This window comes from Trachurus japonicus, chromosome 18 (genome assembly GCF_045865225.1).
Source record: "Trachurus japonicus isolate A0001 chromosome 18, Traja_1.0".
Classification (NCBI taxonomy): Eukaryota; Metazoa; Chordata; class Actinopteri; order Carangiformes; family Carangidae; genus Trachurus; species Trachurus japonicus.
Genome location: NC_140924.1, coordinates 4,318,289 through 4,340,911, shown reverse-complemented (window position 1 = coordinate 4,340,911; position 22,623 = coordinate 4,318,289). Strand labels below are relative to the sequence as shown.

The window sequence follows — 22,623 nt, the reverse complement described above, 5'->3', positions numbered from 1 at the left end:
GAACTATATTCCTCAGACACGGTCCACACCACTGTTAACTTTTTTTAGTTGTGTTGCAGCAGTTCAACATTGAGCTATTTGGGGTTATTCCATCCACACAATGCCTTATCTCTTGTATCTCTGACAATATGATGAATCCTAATTTCTTGTGCCATGTTAAGTAAGATGTTGTTCCCAGACAACATTTCTGGCAGAGAATGGTAGCTTATAAAAATGCTCTGTGACTGTATATTGCATGTACCCATGTTTCAGTCAGTCTGTTTTGAATGTAAGTAAGTGGAGTGAAATGCACACTCCATCATGTATGAATAAGAAAGAAATAAGCAAAAGTGATCATCCTTAAGAGAAATTTTTCATCAAAACTTAACACAAACATTTCTAATAAAGTAGCTCAGATAAATACAGTGGGGCCAGGCCGTTAAGTGCTTTAAAAACAAACATTAAAAGTTTAAAATCAATTCTGTAAGGGACAGAGAACCAGTGAAGGGAGTTAAGAACAGGAGTAATGTGCTCACGTCTATTAGTGTTAGTTAAAAGATGGGCAGCAGCGTTTTGGACAAGTTGGAGGCGACTGAGCGAAGACTGGGAGACGCCAACATAAAGTGCATTGCAATAGTCCAATCTAGAACTGATTACTGCAACACATGGATGGCTTTCTCGTGGTCGTGGCAGTTTAAAAACATTTTGACTGTGTGAATGTGTGTGGCAATAGTTTAACATAGGGATCCTCTCAATGAATTATCCCTTTTATCTCTGACAAACTGATGATCCCCCATTCCCTCTGTATTTTCCCATATCAAATTGTCGTATATCAGTACCTCTTTGATGGTTTACTTGTACATAATATATCATCGTAGGTTGCCATTGAGTTTTCACAGTACACCCTACATAAAAAAACACAACATTACCGTTGCTACTTCATTATAAATGTTTGTATTAAGTTTTGATGAAAGTTTTGAGCTTTTGAGGTTAATCCATCCTCTAGAAGAATTATCCCTTGTATCTCAGACAAACTGATGACCCCCCAGCTCCTCTTTTATTTTCCCATACATGTTTTATTGTTGATCCATGAATGTCAATAACTGAAATATTCCCTTAAGTGTCATGATAGGTTGCCATTGAGTTTTCACAGTAACTAACCCTAACCCCATGTTTAAAAACAAAACTACAATTACAACTTTACCAGTGCTACTTAAGTTGATATATGTGTGTTTGCATGTGTTTGTGTGTCTGTGTGGAGTGTGTATTTCACTCCATGCTAACTAAGTGGGCACTTGTATCATTATGCACCAACCAACAGTGGACCCCTGTCATTCCATATAAACCAAGTGTGGACCTTTTTCTAAAACGTAAATCAACGAATAATTCCTATACAGATTTATGACGCAAATACATTAAAATTAATTGAAATCACATGTATTTAAAAAGTAAAAGTCTGACCATAGGTGGCCCCAACAGAGCTTCATCTATATGAGATGTACGTGGCCAAAAAGTAACTTTTTGTGGCTCTGAGCCATCAGGCCATGTCAAACTGTGAGTAGTTTAAGTATTTTCCCATGACACCAATGCTGTTAAGTAGTATAAAACACCAGTACAGTGAAAAATTAATAGACTGTAGAAATGTGTCTGGCAATAGTTTAACATAGGGACTTTGTGAGATTAATCCTCTCAATGAATTATCCCTTCTATCTCTGACAAACTGATGATCTCCCAAACCCTCTGTATTTTCCCCAAAGAGAACAAATTGCCGTGCCATTACTTGAATATCAGTTACTCTTTGATGGTTTATTTCTACATAATATATCATCATAGGTTGCCATTGAGTTTTCTGTAATATAAAACAGTAAATAAAATACATCCCTATGAATACAGATTTATGATGCAAGTACATTAAGATTACCCTAAATCCTAAAACCCTCTATTAAAAAATGAATAGACTGTAGAAATGTGTGTTGCAGTAGTACACCCTACATTTAAAAATAATTACAACATTATTGGTGCTACTTTATTAGAAATGTTTGTTTTAAGTTTTGATGAAAGTTTTCTCTTAAAAACTCACTTTTGCTTATTTCTTTCTTATTCATACATTATGGAGTGTGTATGTCACTCCATGCTAACTAAGTGGGATCGTGTGTCATTATGCATCAACCAACAGTGGACCCCTGTCATTCCATATAAACCAAGTGTGGACCTTTTTCTGCAATGTAAGTCAACTAATAATTCCTATACAGATTGAGAACACATGTATATTGTAAAATTGAAACCCTGTGCTTAAAAAAACTGGACAAGCAACAATAGCAAGGTCAATTATTTTTAATGTTTAATCAGAATTCAACAGAAATTATCTAAATGACCATTTTATTTAAAATTTTGTTATGGGTGATCAATTTTTTCAATATTTTAAAATTTCTATTATACCTAATACAGTGTTGAGTTTAAACTTAAGACATCCATGAAAACGGAACCTTTATATTTTGTTACAAAGAATAACAAATTATGTTTCAAGGTACTGGTTTGTTCACTAAGGAGCCTGTTTGATAGCCTCTCTACAGTCTGAAAGGCTGCCGGGGCTGCAAGTCGTTCACACTATGGAGGAGTGTAAGAAACGACGTGTGTGAATGAGTCGTTAAAACCCCTGCTCCAGCCTGCCGGGGCACTGCTGAATATGGTATTTTACACACACACACACTCAGGTCCCCTCTTGGCTAAAGTTAAAAAAATTAACCAGAAGGTTTTTCACATGATTTTAAGTTGATTTAAAGCATGTCCAACAGGGGACCTAAAAAAAGTCCCCTGTTGGCTGCTTGGTCCCCTGTTGGTGAATGTGTAACGACGCCGATGTCCCCTCTTAGATAGGAACAACAGTGCAGGTAACTTCATGTGATTACACACACACACACACACACACACACACACACACACACAGTAACCGCACTGACGCATGCTGACGCCGGCGCAAATCACGCGAGATTTGGACGGACCAGGAAGAGGAGCTTCGAGAAGCTTCCGCTACAAACAAGCTTAAAATATAGACTTATTTAATTTTTTTCGGGACAATTACGCAATTTGGGGCTTCAGCACAAGACGGACATTACATACGAGCATCATGGAGGTATTTGGATGTTTTTTTGTGTGTGTTTTTTTACGAAGAGCTCCGGTGTCCCTTTGCAACCGTTATATGGACATGCACTGCTATGCCGAGACCCCCTGTAACTCAGAGAAGCCACGGAGGAATCTGAAACTTCTTCCAGCCCTTAGTCAACATGAGGGTGAGTAGATAATGAGCGAAATATCATTCTAGGGTGAACTATTCCTTTAACACCCTGCACAATGGCACCCAGTACACAGAAGTTAGACAGGACCAGTCAGCCCATCACCTGGTCCGTTCAACAAATCAGTTTATGCTACTGTGATTTATGTAGCCTAGTTAAATACTACAGTAATCATCATAGTGTATTGGCAGGAAAGACCATTTAAATCTGTATCAAATATCGATTAATGAATTAATCGATAATTTGCATGTTGGTCTTGGTTAAGTACCACCTTGAAAAAAAAAACAATGTTTTGTTGCTTAAGCTATTCAGTCATTCAATGGTATACTAAAATCCATGTGAAAAAAATGCTTCTCACTGTTCTCAGGTCAAATATTTATATGCGATTAAAATGCAATTAATTGCGATTAATTAATTACAAAGCCTCTAATTAATTAGATTAATTGTTTTAATTGAGTCCTGGCCCTATTACACAAGATAAACACACACACACACAGGTAACCTAATGTGGTTACAGCTCCTCCATATCAGTGCTTATAGAAAGATGATCATGTGTCTGTCTGATCAGCTCTGTCTTGACCTTGAGATCGTGGGTTTGATTCCCATGTTGACAGAGATGGCACAACCGGCAGTAGCCCCGTTGCCCATTCAAAATTTCCCGAGAGGAAATTTTCTAGTTATTATTATTATTATTATAATAATAATAATTATTATTATTATTAATTGCATTTAAATGTGCCTGGAACTGAGGAAACCTGCCTGTGAGGTCTTGGTGACGTGGGCGCACTGCGCGCTGGGCAGTCAAAATACCAGTCCACTGGCTGCACTTCGCCTTGCGCTGAGGGTAGAGCAGGTTGGAGCTGGCGAGCTTTCGGCGCACTCTCCGCGCGGTCTATCGGCAACAAATTGTCACTGCGCCAAGGTGAATCTGTCGACACCTCCCCCTGCTGCGCGACCACTCCCATCTCAGCGCACAGCAGTCTGCCAATTTACCGAATCCGCTGCGCACATTGTTGCACTGGAGGAAAATGCCACTGCGCCAGCTGCGCCAGGGCTCGCCTCACTGCGCCCCCCTGAGTTGCGCCAGGAAAATAGGGCCCTTAATGTGTGTGGTGTGCTGTGTTTGGAATATCGCAGCACACCACACACAATACGATCAAAACTGTCCAATCACAGTTTTTTTATCTTCATGTGTGGGGTCTCTCACAGATAAAAAATCGGTTGAGATTTAGAAAATCTTTGTGTGTGTACCCCCCTTTACTAACAACCTAGCAACAGGAAGGATCTTAGTTCCAGATGAGTGAACTCTGAGCTGATTTTTGAAGTTATAGTGCCAACACAAGTTGATGGAGAAAGTCAAACATTTAGATTACTCCAGATTATTTAAAGGGACAATGAGGAGTTTTGGAAAAGCTAAGTGTTTTCACACTACATTTATGAGCCTCCGCGCACCGTGAAATTCTTTGACCGGCACAAGACAGACTCATGTTTTCATACATCAAGAATTAAAGTCAGAGGTCCGAAGACGATCAGATACCGTCGTAGTTCCGACCATAAATGGCGATTCAGTGGCGTTATTCTCATGACTCGCCACGAAACCGAAAGTAAAGAAACGCTGGTCGACTCGACCAGCATTTCCGCCACCACTAATAATAACAAAATAACGATAGAGACAAAACGATACATTTATCGAAAATGGACCCATTAACAAGTGTGGGTAGTAGGGGTGTGCAGCGGAGCCGGAATTTGTATCTGTATTTGTACTGTATTTGTTGAGGGGAGAAAGGTATTTGTATTTGTATTCAAGTAAAATTCAAAATAGGCGTAAAAATCCTTCTTTCTTTTGCCTTACACTTCTAATTTACGTTATAGTGTAAGTATTCTTTAATTATCCATTATAATAATTATGGATATGCAATATTGTTTGATATTTTACCATAAATCCAGCAATGATCATGTAACAAGGAATGTCATTGAAAAGAAAATAACATGACAGCCATTACCTCATCCATGATTAAACCAACAACTAATGAAATATCATTGTGAACATTATGAACCCCACCACCACCCGTCCTTGTTGGAGGACGCTGAACAGACAGAATAAAAACAAATAATACTTAAAAGAACTGTTCCTTCTAATGCACAGAATTCCAAGAACTAAACTTTATCAACTCCTGACTGGGAGATCTGTAAATAATATGACATATAGCTGACGCTGCTTCTGGCCTGTCTAGCCTCTACCTGGTCTTTTTACTAAACTTATCCAACTCCTTTCTTCATTGCCTAAACCCAACCAAAGCACCGAGCGGTCTGCTGTCAGCATGATCGTTTAAACATGGTTGCTTATTGCTGGCTGTTGCCAGCTATGAGCGCTACCGTCTTTGCTATCGGCTATCAGGAAATCTCCCGTGTATGCGTGCATGTCTGTGTGAACCTCATGTAATGCCAGGGCTGCACCATGGCTCTCTGTGGGATTGCCGGTGTTGTGCGGAGAAGTGGCTTGTTGCCTCAAGCTTTTCCAGGACCTTTGACACTTTTTCTCAATTTCCATATGTTTTCCATGACTGGATAACAATTTTCCAGGTTTTCGAGGACGCGTGGGAAGTATTTACAAGTATTTTCTTGTTAAAATCCATTTGTAAATAATCTCTGAAGACAAATGAATAGGCTATTTGAAGTTTATCCACTCTGTAAAAGGTGTCTGTATCCTGTCTTAATTGCCATTTCTTTTGTGTCAACAAATTATTGCCAACATGAGTTTATTCACTGCTAATCTACAGTACACGTTTCTACAGTAAGAACAGCAAAGTTTAACAGCAAAATCTGAATAAATTTAATCTGGGAACAAATTAAAATTTTCACAACAACTAAGTTGAATGAGTGATTCCTCCTGTTGCTGCTGTGATTCACTACATTCAGGTAGCCTAATGTTAGACAGGGGCTTGCTTGGGACTTGTTTCTCTCAATTAGAAGTTTTTGTGATTTGTGACAAGATAAACAGCCTCCACACTCCACAGACAGCTGTCATTAGCCTGTTCTTAACAAGATGACTGCAGCAGCTTCACAGTGTTTCTAAAATAAGAGCTTTCATATTACTGTGCTCTAAGTAGCTAACTGAAGAAGGGGGGCAAGATTCAACACACCTGGATGGCAAACTGCAGAATCTACATCAAAACGAATGGATCATCATCAGAAGAAGTCCAAACAATGCAAATCAGGAGTGAGGACGAGCTGGAGAAATTCAACAATTAAGGTATGGCTCACGAACACTCCATAACTTCAACACAGCAGAGCACAAGGGTTCTTACACAGACTGAAAAGATGATGGAAATATCAGAGAGGATTGCTGAACTTGAAAGTGTGGAGCTGATTATAAATCAAGATGTGAACCATACCTTAACAGACCCGAATGAAGGAATTGACCCGGATAATCACTTTTACCTTAAAATGCCTGAGAAATGCCAGTATTACGCTGAAGATCAATACAATGAGAGCATTGGGATGGATGTGAAACTGTCTCTAATTCACTTTAACAGCAGGAGTCTATACACCAACTTTGACCACATCAAGGAATACCTACAACACTTTAAATATCACTTCAACATCATTGCGGTGTCGGAAACATGGATTAATGAAGACAAAGGCGCAGATTTTTTCCTGGATGGATTTAAACTTGTTTGTGTTAACAGAAGAAGCAAAGGTGGAGGAGGAGTGGCCCTATTCATTGACAATGACATCAAGTATGAGACTGTACAAAATATGTCTAAAGCTGTTGACCACTTAATGGAATGTGTGACAGTTGAAATATGTGTGAAAAATGGTAAAAATATAGTTGTAAGCTGTGTCTACAGAGCACCAGATTCAAAAATAGAGGATTTCAATGAATGTGTGGGAGAAATATTCTCAGAAATTAGCCAAAAGAGGGTTTTTATCTGTGGTGATGTAAATATTGACTTGCTCAATCCAAAACAAAACACGATAATCGATGAGTTCATTAATATGATGTATACAATGGGCTTACAACCTCTCATCACACGCCCTAGCAGGATCACAACACACAGTGCTACTCTAATTGATAATATTTTTACTAACGTTAACGACATAACAAGAGGACTCCTGATAAATGATATAAGTGACCACCTACCAATCTTTGCAATCTATGACTGGAAACACACTGCGAGACAGACACCGAGCAAAACACAAATTCGTCGTAGAGTCACCAAATTTACATATAATGTGTATTAAAGTGTCTATTTTCATAATTTAAAAAAAAAAGCAAAAAACGAAAAATCTCGTTTTTGGCACTCAACGCATGGGAACGAAAAACGAGAAATTACGTGGTTGGCACTCAATGAGTTAAAAGACTGTATGACAGACACTGTCCTATGAAAAAAAAAACACACAAATCAGAAGAAGGAGGGGAAACCATGGCTCACAAAACCATTGATAAATGCCTGCAGGAAGAAAAACACTCTGTATAGACAGTTCCTGAAATTAAGAACGACCCAGTCAGAAGTAAAATACAAAAGGTATAGAAACAAACTACATAGCATTTTAAATGAATGCAAGAAAGAATATTACAGTAATCTACTAGCAGAAAACATGAATCATACTAAAAAACTATGGGATATTCTAAACAATGTGACTAATAACAAAAGGGCAAAACCAAGCTACCCTCCCTACTTCAACTATAACGACATGCAGGAAGATAACCCGGGAGTCATAACAAATAGATTCAACCAATTTTTTGTAAATATTGGGCCAGAGCTAGCCAAGGACATTCCTGACTCACCCCTACACTGGGACCACTTTGATAAGGACGGAGACAGAAACCCCAGCTCAATGTTTCTCACACCAGTGAAGGCCACAGAGATTAGACATGGTCAACAAGTGCGTAGCAAAAACATCTACTGATATTAACGACTTTGACATGAGGTTAATCAAAAAAGTTTTACCAGGTATCATTACACCGCTAACATACATTTTCAATCTGTCGTTTCAAACTGGGACATTTCCCACCAAAATGAAAGTTGCCAAAGTTGTGCCACTGTTTAAGAATGGGGACACACAAGTTTACCAATTACAGACCAATCTCAATACTGCCACAACTGTCAAAAATCTTAGAGAAGCTTTTCAACAGTAGACTAGACAACTTCATCAACAAACACAAACTGCTATATGACAGCCAATATGGATTCAGAAGGAACCACTCGACTGCCTTAGCTCTAACTGAGTCTGTGGAAATCATTACTGACGCCATTGACCGGAAACTACATTCAATAGGTATATTCATAGACCTGAAAAAAGCATTTGACACCATTAACCATGATATTTTAATAGCTAAACTGGAGAGATATGGCATTAGAGGCGTAGTTCTGGAGTGGGTTAAGAGCTACCTACACAAGAGATCCCAATATGTTAAAATAGGTGATAAACATCAACTTGCTTGGACTTAATCTGTGGGGTCCCACAGGGGTCAGTTCTGGGTCCAAAGCTGTTTATACTATGCAAGGTGTCTAATATTCTGAAATTAATATTATTCGCGGATGATACTAATATCTTCTGTTCTGGGGGTGACTTAAGCCACCTTGTGGAAACAGTAAATCTGGAAATGGCCAAGCTTCATGTGTGGTTTAATATAAACAAATTATCACTAAATCTAGGGAAAACTAAATACATGCTATACGGGAAAAAAGGTTGTAACAAGAGTATTAACATTCAAGTAAACAGAGTGAATATTGAAAGGGTCAGTGAGAATAAAATACTGGGAGTGATTATCGATGACATGTTAAGTTGGAAACCACACATAAGACACTTAAAAAGCAAATTGGCCAAGTGTGTGTCCATACTCTGGAAAGCACAAAAAATAATAAATCAAAAAGCACTTCATCTGCTGTATTGCACACTAGTCTCTCCACACCTGCAATACTGTGCAGAGGTGTGGGGTCACACATATAAAGGCTCCACACATCCCTTGTTATACTCCAAAAAAGAGCTTTGAGAATCTTGCATTATGCCAACTATAGGGCACACACAAATCAGTTATTTGTCAAATCAAGAATACTCAAACTATATGACCTAATAAACTATCGCACAGTGCAAATGATGTACAAGGCCGCGAGTAAAAGCCTCCCAAACAATCTGCAAATACTTTTTCTAGACAGAGAGGAGAGATACAATCTTAGAGGGAGCAAGACTTTCAGGCAAAGAAAGGTTCGAACGACATTAAAATCCTTTTCCTTATCTATCACAGGTGTCAAACAATGGAATGCATTAGAAGATGAAGTCAAAAAATCTGAGACACTGAGTGTCTTCAAGAGAAAGTATGTAAATTCAACTATTGACCGGTACAGAATAACACATGAGGGCTGATAAAGGTCAGAGACACGAATCAGCATACACTGTGCTGAGACGGCATAGGAGCATAACAATAACATTCTGAATAACACTCTGTACCCAAACAATACGTTCAACCAGAGAAACTTGTATGTCAAAGGTCTAAGTCAGGCTGTATATAGCAGGATGTTGTTGTCATGTTCGTGTTCCAAGGATGAGGCCGTGTTGATAGCAAGTAACTTAGTTTAATGTCTCACGTTCTCAACAACTTACATGTGGCTCCATGCAGTCTTGCTCTACCCCGTTATATGGTACGGTGAGCTGACTACTAACCAGTACTGCCGCCTAGCGGTCAAACATGTAATAACATCTAATCATAACATCCCCCCTTTTCTAAGGTAAAATGCATTAACATGAATTATCACATTAGCTGTGTCAGTTATTTCAACCATTTCTCATTCAGCATAACTCTGCAACACATAAGCCGTATAAACAGTTTATATCAGATTGCATAACTCATATCTAAGCCAACACTAGACCATTTAGAACACATTCACAACATCAATCAATATACATTTTGTTCAACCTCTTTAACATGTATATTGAATTTTCTTTGTTTATAAGTTCAGTCTATCAGGCTTTCTGATTTCTCTTGTGGACCTTCTTAACTCAGGTTCGCTTGGAGTAGGTGTGTGAGAGTCAGTGTTACAGTCCATAGCAGGTGTAGGAATTACCTGAGATTCACCACTGGTTACACTGAGCTCACCAACAGTCCCTTGAGGAGTCTTTAACAGACTGCAACGATTGCGTCTGAGGATTTGTCCATCATCAGTTTTCACCGTGTACGATCGTGGAGCAACTTCTTGCAAGACAGTTGCTTTTGTACTCCATCCATCAGCATCCTCAATCCTGACTGTGTCGTTGGTAGTCAGTGGAGGGAGATGCTTGGTTGTTCTGTCATAGAATGACTTTTGCATCATTTTCTGTTGTCGTAGCTTATGTTCAATCTTTGAGTGATTCTTTTGCTTTAATTTGTCGTTTTGATGACTCGGCAATGTTGTTCGTAGCTTCCTCTTCATCAGCAGTTCAGCTGGTGACAGGCCGCACTGAAGAGGTGATGCTCTGTAGCTCAATAAAGCCAGATACGGATCCGAGTCACTGTCAGCTGCTTTCTTTAGGAGTTGCTTGAGAATGTGAACTCCTTTTTCAGCTTGCCCGTTTGATTGTGCATAGTGTGGGCTTGACGTCACATGCTTGAAATCATATTGCACTGCAAACTTCTGCCATTCTTTGCTGCTGAAGCAGGGGCCATTGTCGCTCACCACGATGTGTGGGATGCCATGCCTGGCGAAGATAGATTTAGCATGTGTTATGACACAAGTTGATGTTGAGCTTGCTAGTAGCGCCATCTCAGGGAAGTTTGAGTAGTAATCCATTACCACTAAATAGTCTTTACCTCTGAGATGAAACAAGTCCATTCCTACTTTGTGCCATGGTGCTGTTGGCACCTCAGCTACCACCATAGGCTCTTTGCTCTGCTTGTTCCTGTGTTTCTGGCATGTTTCACATTTACTTATAAGTGTTTCAATGTCTTTGTTCAGTCCGGGCCAGAAAACCGTGTCTCTCGCCCTCCTTTTGCACTTTTCGATGCCGAGATGGCCTTCATGTATCCTGTGCAACATGTCCATTCTCAAAGCCCGTGGAATAACAATCCTGCCCTTTTTCAACAGCAGACCATCCACAGTACTAAGCTCACCTCTGACATGGTAAAATTGTGGACATGAACCAGCTGGCCATCCCTCATCCATGTTCTTCATGACATGCTGTAGCTCAGCATCCGTTGCTGTAGCCTCCGCTATTTGTCTTGACTTTGTATCCGACACAGGCAGTGTAGCCGACACCATGTTCACGTGACACTGTATGTCCTCGTCTGTTGCACTCACACTGTCGCCTGTAGTTGCTCTGGATAGGGCATCAGCAAGGACTAGGTGTTTACCTGGAGTATATATCAGTTCAAAATCATACCTTTGCATCTTCATCATTAACCGCTGAATCCGTGGAGACATTTCATTCAGATTCTTTTTGATGATGGCGACCAGCGGTCGATGATCAGTTTCGACGGTGAAAGACGGCAGGCCGTACACGTAGCTATGAAACCGCTCCAAACCATACGCCAGTCCCAAACATTCTTTTTCGATCTGAGCGTATCGGCATTCAGTTTTTGTCATAGCCCGAGATGCATAGGCTACCGGTTTCCAGTGCTCACCCTCAGCCTGGAGTAGAACGGCACCAATACCATCTTTGGAAGCATCTGTAGACACTTTTATCCTCTTCGTGTGGTCATAAAATGACAACACGGGTGCTGTGCTCAGTGTGTCCTTGAGTTTTTGCCACTCATGCTCATGTTTCACTGTCCATTTAAACTCACAGTACCTGTGCAGAAGCTCTCGTATGCATGATGTCTTTGCTGTCAGATTGGGAATGAATTTACCTATGAAATTCACCATCCCCATGATGCGTAGCACCCCTGTCTTGTCTGTGGGCCTTGGCATGTTCTGTATTGCATGTATTTTGTCTTTATCTGGCTCGACACCACGTGCAGACAGCTTGTCTCCCAGGAAGAGGATCTCTTGAACGCCAAACTCACATTTACTCTTGTTGAGTTTCAGTCCATACTTTTGTATGCGCTCCATAACTCTGTTCAGCCTCTCGTTGTGCTCTTGGGCTGTGGAACCCCATATGATGATGTCATCAATGTAGACTCGAACTCCATCCAAGCCCTCGATGATCTGCTCCATCGCTCTGTGAAATATTTCAGGTGCTGACTTGATTCCAAAAGGCAGTCTGAGAAAGCAGTATCTGCCGAAGGGCGTATTAAAGGTACAGTACTTGGTGCTGCTTTCATCCAGTTTCAGCTGCCAGAAGCCTTGTGAGGCGTCAAGCTTTGTGAAGTATTTGGCACCTGACATTTCACTGAGGATCCCTTCACGTGTAGGTATTTGATAATGTTCACGCTTTATGCTCTCATTTAGGTCTTTAGGGTCCATACATATTCTCAACTCACCATTCTTCTTCTTTGTGATGACCAGTGAGTTGACCCAGTTTGTAGGCTCATTAACCTTTTTGATCACTCCTAGCATGATCATTCTGTCGAGCTCTTTCTTTAGGCAGTCTTTCAGTGGAGCGGGAACTCTGCGTGCTGCATGCACAACTGGTTGGGCTCCTTCTTTCAACTGTATTTTATATGTGAAGAGCAAAACACCAAAACCCTTGAAAACATCTGAAAAGTTCTGAACAATTGTGTCCATAGAGTCATTTGTTGGGTTTATGGTTGGGATGATGCGATACACTCTTTTCACAAGCCCCAGTTCTTCACAGGCTCTGTCACCAAGAAGTGATTCCCGTCCCTCATTCACAACAAAGAAGAATAGGTGGTGCACTTTTCCTTTAACTGTGACACTCAACCTGCATGTGCCCAAACATTTGATTGGCCGCCCATTGTAGTCTTTCAGTCCAGATTCTTTTCTTTTTATTTGTGGCTTATTTTTCATTGCCTTCACATCACACATGCTTATGAGATTTGCTTTCGCACCAGTGTCCAATCTCATGGTGACTACAGTCCCATTTATCATTAGAGGAGCTATCCACTTATCTTCTGTAGTGACATCATTTACATTGTCGGGCTTATTTATTTGTTCACTTTCACAATTCACCATTCCAACAAAGAACGTGTCACTTAGCTCAGGCTCGTCTATTAAGTTTACAGTTTTTTCTTTTTTCCATTCTTTCCGTTTGGAGAAGCATTGTTTAGCAAAATGATTCTTGCCTTGGCAACTGGAGCATTGCTTACCAAACGCTGGACACTGTCTAGGCTTGTGCTGTGAGCCGCAGCGCTTGCAGTTTATCATCACGTCCTCCTGCAGTGCAGGCCGGGTCTGTGTGCGCCGTCTCCGCTGATACGACACTGCTCCAACCGCTGCCGCGCTGTCGCTCCGCGCCGAGGCGACTGCAGACATCTCGCTGAACGTCCTCACGTGCCTTTGGGACAGCTCACTGGCCTGGCAGATCTTAATGGCTCCTGCCAGCGTCAGCTCCATCTCCCGTAGTAGCCTCTCTCTGACCTTTTTATCCTCCACGCCGTAAACGATCTGGTCCCGGACCATGGAGTCCGTCAGCGCCGCGAAGTTGCAGGACTGCGCCTTTAGCCGCAAGTCCGTCAGGAAGCTATCGAAGGGCTCATGCTGCCGCTGTGTACGAGACCGAAACACGTACCTCTCGTACGTCTCGTTCTTCTTCGGAGAACAGTGAGCATCAAACTTGCTAAGCACTACATCCAACTTTTCATTGTCTTCAGGACTGTCAAACACGAACGTGTTAAATACTTCTATGGCCTGTGGTCCTGCTATCGTTAGCAGCAGCGCTACCTTTCTTGCCTCCGGCTTTGCCTCGAGTCCCGTAGCAGCAACATAAAGGTGAAACCGCTGTTTGAAGGTGCGCCAGTTCACGTCGACATTCCCCGTTAGTTTCAAACTTTCCGGTGGTTTTAAATCCATGTCGCCCATTCGAGTTTACTCCTGGTACCATGTCATGTTCGTGTTCCAAGGATGAGGCCGTGTTGATAGCAAGTAACTTAGTTTAATGTCTCACGTTCTCAACAACTTACATGTGGCTCCATGCAGTCTTGCTCTACCCCGTTATATGGTACGGTGAGCTGACTACTAACCAGTACTGCCGCCTAGCGGTCAAACATGTAATAACATCTAATCATAGCAGTTGTTATAAAGTTTATCAACAAGGTGGAGATAAATTAGGGTACTAATGCATGCTGTGACATTACTGTGAGAGATCAGAGTACTGAAGAATTCAACTGAGTCCTGTAAATCAACAAGCTAAGATCAATCAACTGGTCCACGATGGATTTGCTGAGCTGGTCACTGAATGCCATTGACAGAGTGTTCTCAACAAGGCGTGCAGGTTCTGGTGAACCCAAATGCCCGGACGGGACCTTCATCTCCGGCTACATCCTGGATGGATGGGAAAAGTGGAGAGTCCTCTGCCTTGCCGCACTGGATGTGGAGGATGTCCAGGACGTGTACATATTCACGTTCATGACAATTGGAATGTTCACCCTGGGATGCGGTATTTTCATGCAATATCGGAAAATGAGGAAGATCGCCACTGAGCAGAGCAATGCGAGGGGGGACAACGCCACCACTCGAAGTGCTGTGGTTGGGATGCGCTCCGACATCTCAGCAATCCGTGAATTTGTGTCAATAATGCAAGCTGACATGGCCAAAACTCGGGAGGATATGGCCAAGTTAAACGCGGCAAAGGCTGCAGAGGAGACGGATGAATAAAAGAAAATGGCAAAAAAGGGCTCTCACACCATCCCAACAAATAATAAGTACACTGGACTTTGCTCTCTGTCGATTGGACCATTCTATGACTTTGTGACATGCCAGGCTATAAGATGAGACTGTTGTTCACTCATGATGGACAAATATGGACACATGTGCAAACACACACGTAATCTGTATGTACTGTCTAGAGCTAGACTGCAGCTCTGTATACTACCTGCTGCCAACATGTTATGTCAAAATGTCATAAGTAAAAGAATGTTATATCAAAATGTATAAAAGAAAAAAACAAACGAAAAGATTATGATATGATCTGCATACTACCTACTGCTGTAACATGTTATGTCAAATGTCATAAGTAAAATAATGTTATATCAAAATGTAAAAAAGCAAAAACAAAAGAAAAGATTATGATAAGATCTGATTATGAAAAGATTTTTATTCTGTGGGTAATGGGGGCGGGACTAGATAAGCTTTTGCTTCTCCTGCTTTCCCTTTCGGCCATGTGTATTGTATTATTTGAACTAAGATGAAGTGTGATGATGATGATTTAAATTGACATGCCCAAAATAAACAAATTGATTGATTGATTGATTGGTTAGCCAAACAAGCACTGAAATATGACTCATATTTAAGCATGTGGAATAAGTGGTAGGCTAAGTTGTTAGCAGGCACCGCTGGGAAGTCATGTTGATGGCTTTACAACTCACAAAGGTTTTAGTCGCTCCACATTCACGTCTGCAGCACATGGAGTTATAGGCTACATCTATGATGCAGCGGCGTGCACTCGTACACGCGCTCTCACAGACACGCACGGCGCGAGGCAGCCCCGCCCTTCAGTGAGACAGAGAGAGAGGAGGAGAGAGGAGCAGGAGCAACAGCATGGAGTTCAGTGAGAAAGAGGCAACACTATCGCGAATCGGTCAGAGAGAATTACAACAGGACTGTCAGGATGTGGAAGCAGGCAGGACCCAAACGCAGGAGCGAGCATTTGCAAACTGAGTTTACTACAAACAACAGGCAGGAACAGGACACATGACAGTACACCGTGACACGAACAATAATCCAACATGGAACTGAAAGAAACACGAGACTAAATACAACAGAACTAATCAAACCAACAAGCAACAGGTGAGGAGACAGGAGGGCAAAGAAACCTGATTGGTGGACACACAAGGAGCAGAGCTGATGATGTGAAACGCAGGACAGGTGTGCAAGGAGACTGAGGGGGGAAAACACAGGAAGACAAGACAAGGACTTCAAAATAAAACAGGAAACTAGGACAAGACACAGACCATGACACAACACAGAACTTCAAAATAAAACAGGAACTAAACTAAACAGGGGAACACAGAAACTAGGAGTCCAATAACAAAACAGAACAGAAAACCGAGCCACTAAATGGCGGAAGACCAAGGGCCATGACAGTACCCCCCCCTTAAGGGACGGATTCCAGACGTCCCTCCAGGCCAGACAACCCCAACCAGGGCGGGCGGAGGGGGCCCGGAGGAGGGAACCAAGGGCAAGAACAGGGGACCTCAGGCGGGCGGCCTGAGAGGCCAAGCAGAGGGCTCAGGGACTCAGGAGGATGGCCAGGTGGCCGGACATTAGAGCACCGAGAGTCAGGGGGTCGGCCCGGGGGCCGGGCAAAACGGCACAGAGAGTCTGGGGGTCGGCCCGGAGGCTGGGCAGAAGAGCACCAAGAGTCTGGGGGTCGGCCCGAAGGCCGGACAGGGGGGCAACGCCGCTTGCGGGTCCCCTCCGGAGGCAGGGCTGGACAGACCTCCGGCTGGACACCGGCAACAGGGGTCGAGCACTCCAACTGCTCAACACTGGAGGCAGAGACACTGTAGACAGGGACCAGATGGGCCCCTGGCTGGGCACTGGAAACAGGAGCCGGACGCACCGCCGGCAGGACACAGGAATCAGGTGCAGGACGGGCCTCCTGCTGGACACTGGAATCAGGGGCAGGACGGGCCTCCTGCTGGACACTGGAATCAGGGGCAGCGTCAGCCGGGACCCCCAACACTGGCGCATGCTGCAGCTCCGGAGGTGGCGGCGGAGGAAGCTGCAGCTCTGGAGTCGTCCGGACCGTCGCCGAGGCACGTGGAGCTGGGGTCGGCCGGACCGCCGACGAGGCGCGGGGAGCTGGGGTCGGCCGGACCGTCGCCGAGGCACGTGGAGCTGGGGTCGGCCTGACCGCCGAAGAGGCACGTGGAGCTGGGGTCGGCCGGACCGCCGACGAGGCGCGGGGAGCTGGGGTCGGCCGGACCGCCGCCAAGGCGCGTGGAGCTGGGGTCGGCAGGACCGCCGCCAAGGCGCGTGGAGCTGGGGTCGGCAGGACCGCCGACGAGGCACGTGGAGCAGGAGTCGGCCGGACCACCGCCGAGGCACGGGGAGCAGGGGTCGGTCGGACCGCCGACGAGGCACGGGGCGCAGGAGTCGGCCGGACCACCAACTGCCTCTCCGCAGGCAGGGGACTTGGAGACTGTGGCCCAGCCAAAGGGGGACATGAAGGCTGCGGCCCAGCCAGAACAGGGAACGGTTGCGACCCAACCGGAACAGGAGAAGGTTGCGGCCCAACCGGAACAGGAGAAGGTTGCGGCCCAACCGGAACAGGAGAAGGTTGCGGCCCAACCGGAACAGGAGATGGTTGCGGCCCAACCGGAACAGGAGAAGGTTGCGGCCCAACCGGAACAGGAGGTTTGCCAGCCCGTTTCCCTGTAGCAGGCCTGGAGGCCCTGACTGGCCTGGAGGCGGCTAGCCCCGCTCTGTAGGCCTGTTGGACCGAGCGGGGCCCCCCCCAGTGCCAGCCGGGTGCCCCGGAAAGGGTTGTCCTCTTCGGGGAAGGTTGGTGGCTGGGGGCGAGGCTTGGGCTGCTGGTGGCGGCGAGAGGATCCCCTCCTGGATGGTCTCTCTGAAGGCATGGCCGAGGACGCTGCCTCCCTAGCAGCAGTCTTCTTGGCCATGTGACAAAAATACTCTAGCAGAGTCATCATACGGGGTGGGGAATCACCTGCTGGGTCCATGGTTGGTTGGATTATTCTGTCAGGATGTGGAAGCAGGCAGGACCCAAACGCAGGAGCGAGCATTTGCAAACTGAGTTTACTACAAACAACAGGCAGGAACAGGACACATGACAGTACACCGTGACACGAACAATAATCCAACATGGAACTGAAAGAAACACGAGACTAAATACAACAGAACTAATCAAACCAACAAGCAACAGGTGAGGAGACAGGAGGGCAAAGAAACCTGATTGGTGGACACACAAGGAGCAGAGCTGATGATGTGAAACGCAGGACAGGTGTGCAAGGAGACTGAGGGGGGAAAACACAGGAAGACAAGACAAGGACTTCAAAATAAAACAGGAAACTAGGACAAGACACAGACCATGACACAACACAGAACTTCAAAATAAAACAGGAACTAAACTAAACAGGGGAACACAGAAACTAGGAGTCCAATAACAAAACAGAACAGAAAACCGAGCCACTAAATGGCGGAAGACCAAGGGCCATGACAAGGACACAGTACGCCGTCCCGGTACGCCGTAAAAAGTCCGGGTACGCCAGAGGTTAAAATCTATAAGTGCCAGTACTCCGAACATTTTCTACCAAAGTCAAGGTATGGCGAGTGCCATACACCGCCATACCCAAATGACGCCACTGCTTCTCGGCAAGGCGGCACAACACCGGCTTTCCACACACAAGATGATTTTTGATTGAAACGGCCACGGCTGTCGGCCCCGATAATCGTAAATATTGAACATGTTTAATACTTTTATCGGTTTTATCGGCGCCGAAAGTTTTCCGAGCCGATTGTCGGGAGAATTTTGACTCTTAACACACCACACACTACAAGAGAATCTTATAAGATAATCTTTTAAAATGATCCTTATGTGTGTGGTAGGCTTTACCTGGGGTGACGGGTGGTTGGTGGTGCTGGTGTCTCTTCTGGAAGAGTCTGGATTGTTGTGACTCTGAGAGGGAGACAAACAGACACACACACAATGAAGTTGATGTTTGATCAGACAGTGACAGTCTGACAGAAGCTGATGATTCCTGGCTGCTTCACTGACTGAAGACGAAGCCTCTACATCAGTCTGAGTTCAGTCATCTCATCCTGCTCTCAACGAAGCTCCAAACCTTCTCATCTTTGTTTGATGTTTGTCATTGTTCATGTTCTGATCTCAACAATCAATCAATCAATCAGTGAATGTGGGAGAATAAAGTGAAGCTGTGAGACGTTCAAGGACCAATGAGGACAAACAGATCAGTGTGATGTGGAGAAGATACAGAGAGAAAGAGTAGATAATGATCAGATGAACCTTCTCTTCCATCTCTTTCTTCATCTTCTCCATCTCTTTCTTCATCTTCTCCACTTGTCTCTCAGCTTCCTCCTTCTTCCTGTTGGTCTCAGCTTGGTTTGTCTCCAGCTGGGATTGAACAGAGACATGAACAGAGACTCAGTGTTGGACCAGTTTTTTCTTAAAGACATGAATGTGACACATGACTCAGTGGAGACACTCAGCTGTCTTCTCTTATTGTTACAAACATGTGGACTGGAGGAAACTAAGAAAATCACTGATTGAACAGATGAACCTGTTTGTTCTTGGTCTCCAGCTCCGTCTTCAGTCTCTCCAGGTCTCTCTGCTGATTTTCCATCTGACCAAAAACAATGTGGGACAGTTTTAATATTTTACCATCAATTGAGACAATAAAATGTAACATACAGTATAATAAATATTAATAGATGAATGCAATTCTTATCAGTTTTTACATGTGTTAATATTAATTAACACATGTTAACTGTTACAAAACAACAGTAGATAAAAATAAAAAATGTTCTTGTAGACTTCCTCATCAGCTGTTGAGAGTGTTGATCAGATTGTGTCTCTCAGGACAATGGACAGATTTCCTTCTTCTCTCTAGAGACTCTTGAGCTTCACACAGTTATTTCCTGTCTCAGTGTTGTATGAAGTAGATAAAGAGAGAGAAGAAGAGACAGCTCATTGATTTAGGTAGAAACATGAACCTCTCTGATCTTCTCCTCCAGCTTCTTCTTCTCTTCCTGGAGCTGCTGCTCCAACTGGGAGGAAGGACAGAGAAGAAGAGAGTTGATTGATTTGATTTAGTGAATGAAGACACAACATTTAGGTCTGTGTGGATTCTCATCTCAGTTTAGTTGTTGAACAGATGAACCTGTTTGTTCTTGGTCTCCAGCACCTTCTTCTGTCTCTGATGTTCATCTTCTTGTTGTTTCAGCTTGTCTTCGTGCAGCTTCCTCACATCTTCTGGTGTGATCTGACCAAAAACAATGTGGAACAATTTACTATTAAGGATATAAGTATTTAAAAGACAATACAATATTACTATATAGGACATAATGAACATAAACAAATGAAGACAAAGTCATCTTATTCTTGTCTGTTTTTACACGGATTTACAACAGCTTCAAAACAACTGTAGATTAAAATAAAATGCTCTTGTAGATTTCCTCATCATCTGTTGAGAGTGTTGATCAGATTGTGTCTCTCAGGACAATGGACAGATTTCCTTCTTCTCTCTAGAGAAGTTGTTGAACAGATGAACCTGTTTGTTCTTGGTCTCCAGCTCCGTCTTCTGTCTCTGCAGGACTCCCTGCTGATTTTCCATCTGACCAAAGATAATGTGGGACAGTTTTACTATTTAAGCATTAAAAAAGCAATGAAACGTAACAACAACAAAATAAACGTAAACAGGTCAATTTTATTCTCAGTAGTTTTTCCTGATAACTGCTACAAATTAAGTAGATTAAAATAAAAATGTTCTTGTAGACTTTCTCATCATCTGTTGAGAGTGTTGATCAGATTGTGTCTCTCGGACAATGGACATATTTCCTTCTTCTCTGTATTATGTTATTTCATGCCTCAGTGTTGTATGAAGTAAAAGAGATAAAAAGAGATGAAGAGACAGCTCAGATGTGGACTGGAAGAAACTAAGAAAATCACTGATTGAACAGATGAACCTGTTTGTTCTTGGTCTCCAGCTCCTTCTTCTGTCTCTGCAGTTCATCTTCTTGTTTCTTCTTCTCTGCCTGGAACTGCTGGAGTTCATCTTGTTTCTGTTTCAGCTGAGAGGAAAGAGGACAGAGCAGAAATTAAGCTGATGTTTTCTTTTAGTATTGATCCATTTGATAAAAAAACATGATAGTCACAAGTTAATGATAGTTTTGTTTCTTTACGCCAGACTGCAGTGTCCTGACAGAGCATCAGGAGTGAGGCTTTTAACATGTTTTAGAACGAGAAACTGAACAGAAACATGAGTTGCTGAGATAAATCGTTGTGTAAAAGACAAATCTGAACCTCCTTCTTCTTGGTCTGGAGCTCAGTCTCCTTGGTCTCCAGCTCCATCTTCAGTCTTTCTACTTCCTGCTCAGCTTCCTCCACCTTCTTCAGTTCCTTTTTGGTTGGACCCTGGATCAGAAGAAGAACATGTGACTGAACTGACTGTCCAATGACTCATATAGAAACAAATGCAGCATCAGGTCGTTGCTGAACTTTTCTGTGTCTTGTAGTTGGTAACATGTGGTTTCTCCTCAGAGGAGACTGAACCAGTTCAGATGTTGTGTTCATGAAGTTCATGAAGAAAGTGAAGCAACAAGCAGCAGAGAATCAGTCTGTGTCTCAGTGTTGATCTCATTCACAGTCTACAGCTGAGAAAAGCTGATGAGATCATCAATGACTTTGGTGTTTAGTTCATGAGGAACATCACAGAGTTTCACTGGGTTCATGCTGTCAGGACTTACCGAAGAAAACATGGAACACTTATTTAGTTCATCTTTGATCGTCTGCAGCTGTGAGGGAGGAGACAGAGACAGACAGAGACATGATGACCACTTTAAAGTCTCTGTTCAGTTCTACAACCCAGGAGCTCATTATACAGCCAGTGGACTTTATCTGAGACATCATGTCACTGAGTGGAGGAGAGATGAAGAACATCAACTAGATGTGAATCAGTGCTGAAGGATCAATATGAAGAAATAAACCTCTGAGTTCTTGATGTTTCGCTTTTCCTCCAGCTTCTTCAGCTCGTCCTCCGTCCTCTGATTGTCTTCACTGAGCTGCAGAAGCTCAGCTTGTTTCTCTTTAATCTGGGAGGAGAGTAAACCGACTGTTAGACACTGAAGAACAAACTGAAATCAGTCAGTTAGTGAAGAGGAGACCAACCTCTTTATTCTTGGTCACCAGTTGCTCTCTCAGGGTCTCCACTCTGTTTTTAGCTTCCTCCAGTTTCTTCTTTTCCTCCTCTTCCTCCCTCCTCTGTTGTTCCTCCCTCTTCTCCTGCTCAGATTTCTGGTTCTTTAATTGAAACATGAGTCAGTTGAACAAAGACAACAAAAGAGAACTTGTTTTGGATAATTTCAAAAGCATAATTTCCACTATCATTATCCTTCAGAAGTAACTAATCTATTAATTCGGTAACACTTTATTTTAAGGGGTCCTTGTTCCTGTGTATCTACCTAATTAATTACAGTGTAATTACCTATGTAACCATATGTAATAACATGTACTTACATTGTAAATACATAGTGTATTTTGGTGTACTTACAGGTCCTTGTTACACTTGTAATAAGAAATGCCAAAGTGGCCTCTCCCTGCACAAGCATTTCTT

The 22,623-nt window shown here is 43.1% G+C and overlaps 1 protein-coding gene across 1 annotated transcript in view; it reads right to left on the bottom strand.

Annotated features, from left to right (window-relative positions):
* The window catches only part of LOC146968396 (uncharacterized), a 431,785-nt gene that overhangs the window by 97,128 nt on the left and 312,034 nt on the right, over positions 1-22,623 (bottom strand). Inside the window, exons 15-18 of the mRNA XM_085760507.1 lie at positions 20,978-21,082; positions 20,006-20,059; positions 19,573-19,635; positions 19,299-19,406 (exon numbers count right to left, since the gene is read on the bottom strand). Of these exons, the coding sequence (XP_085616633.1) occupies positions 19,299-19,406; positions 19,573-19,635; positions 20,006-20,059; positions 20,978-21,082 (330 nt within the window). The remainder of the gene's footprint in view (positions 1-19,298; positions 19,407-19,572; positions 19,636-20,005; positions 20,060-20,977; positions 21,083-22,623) is intronic.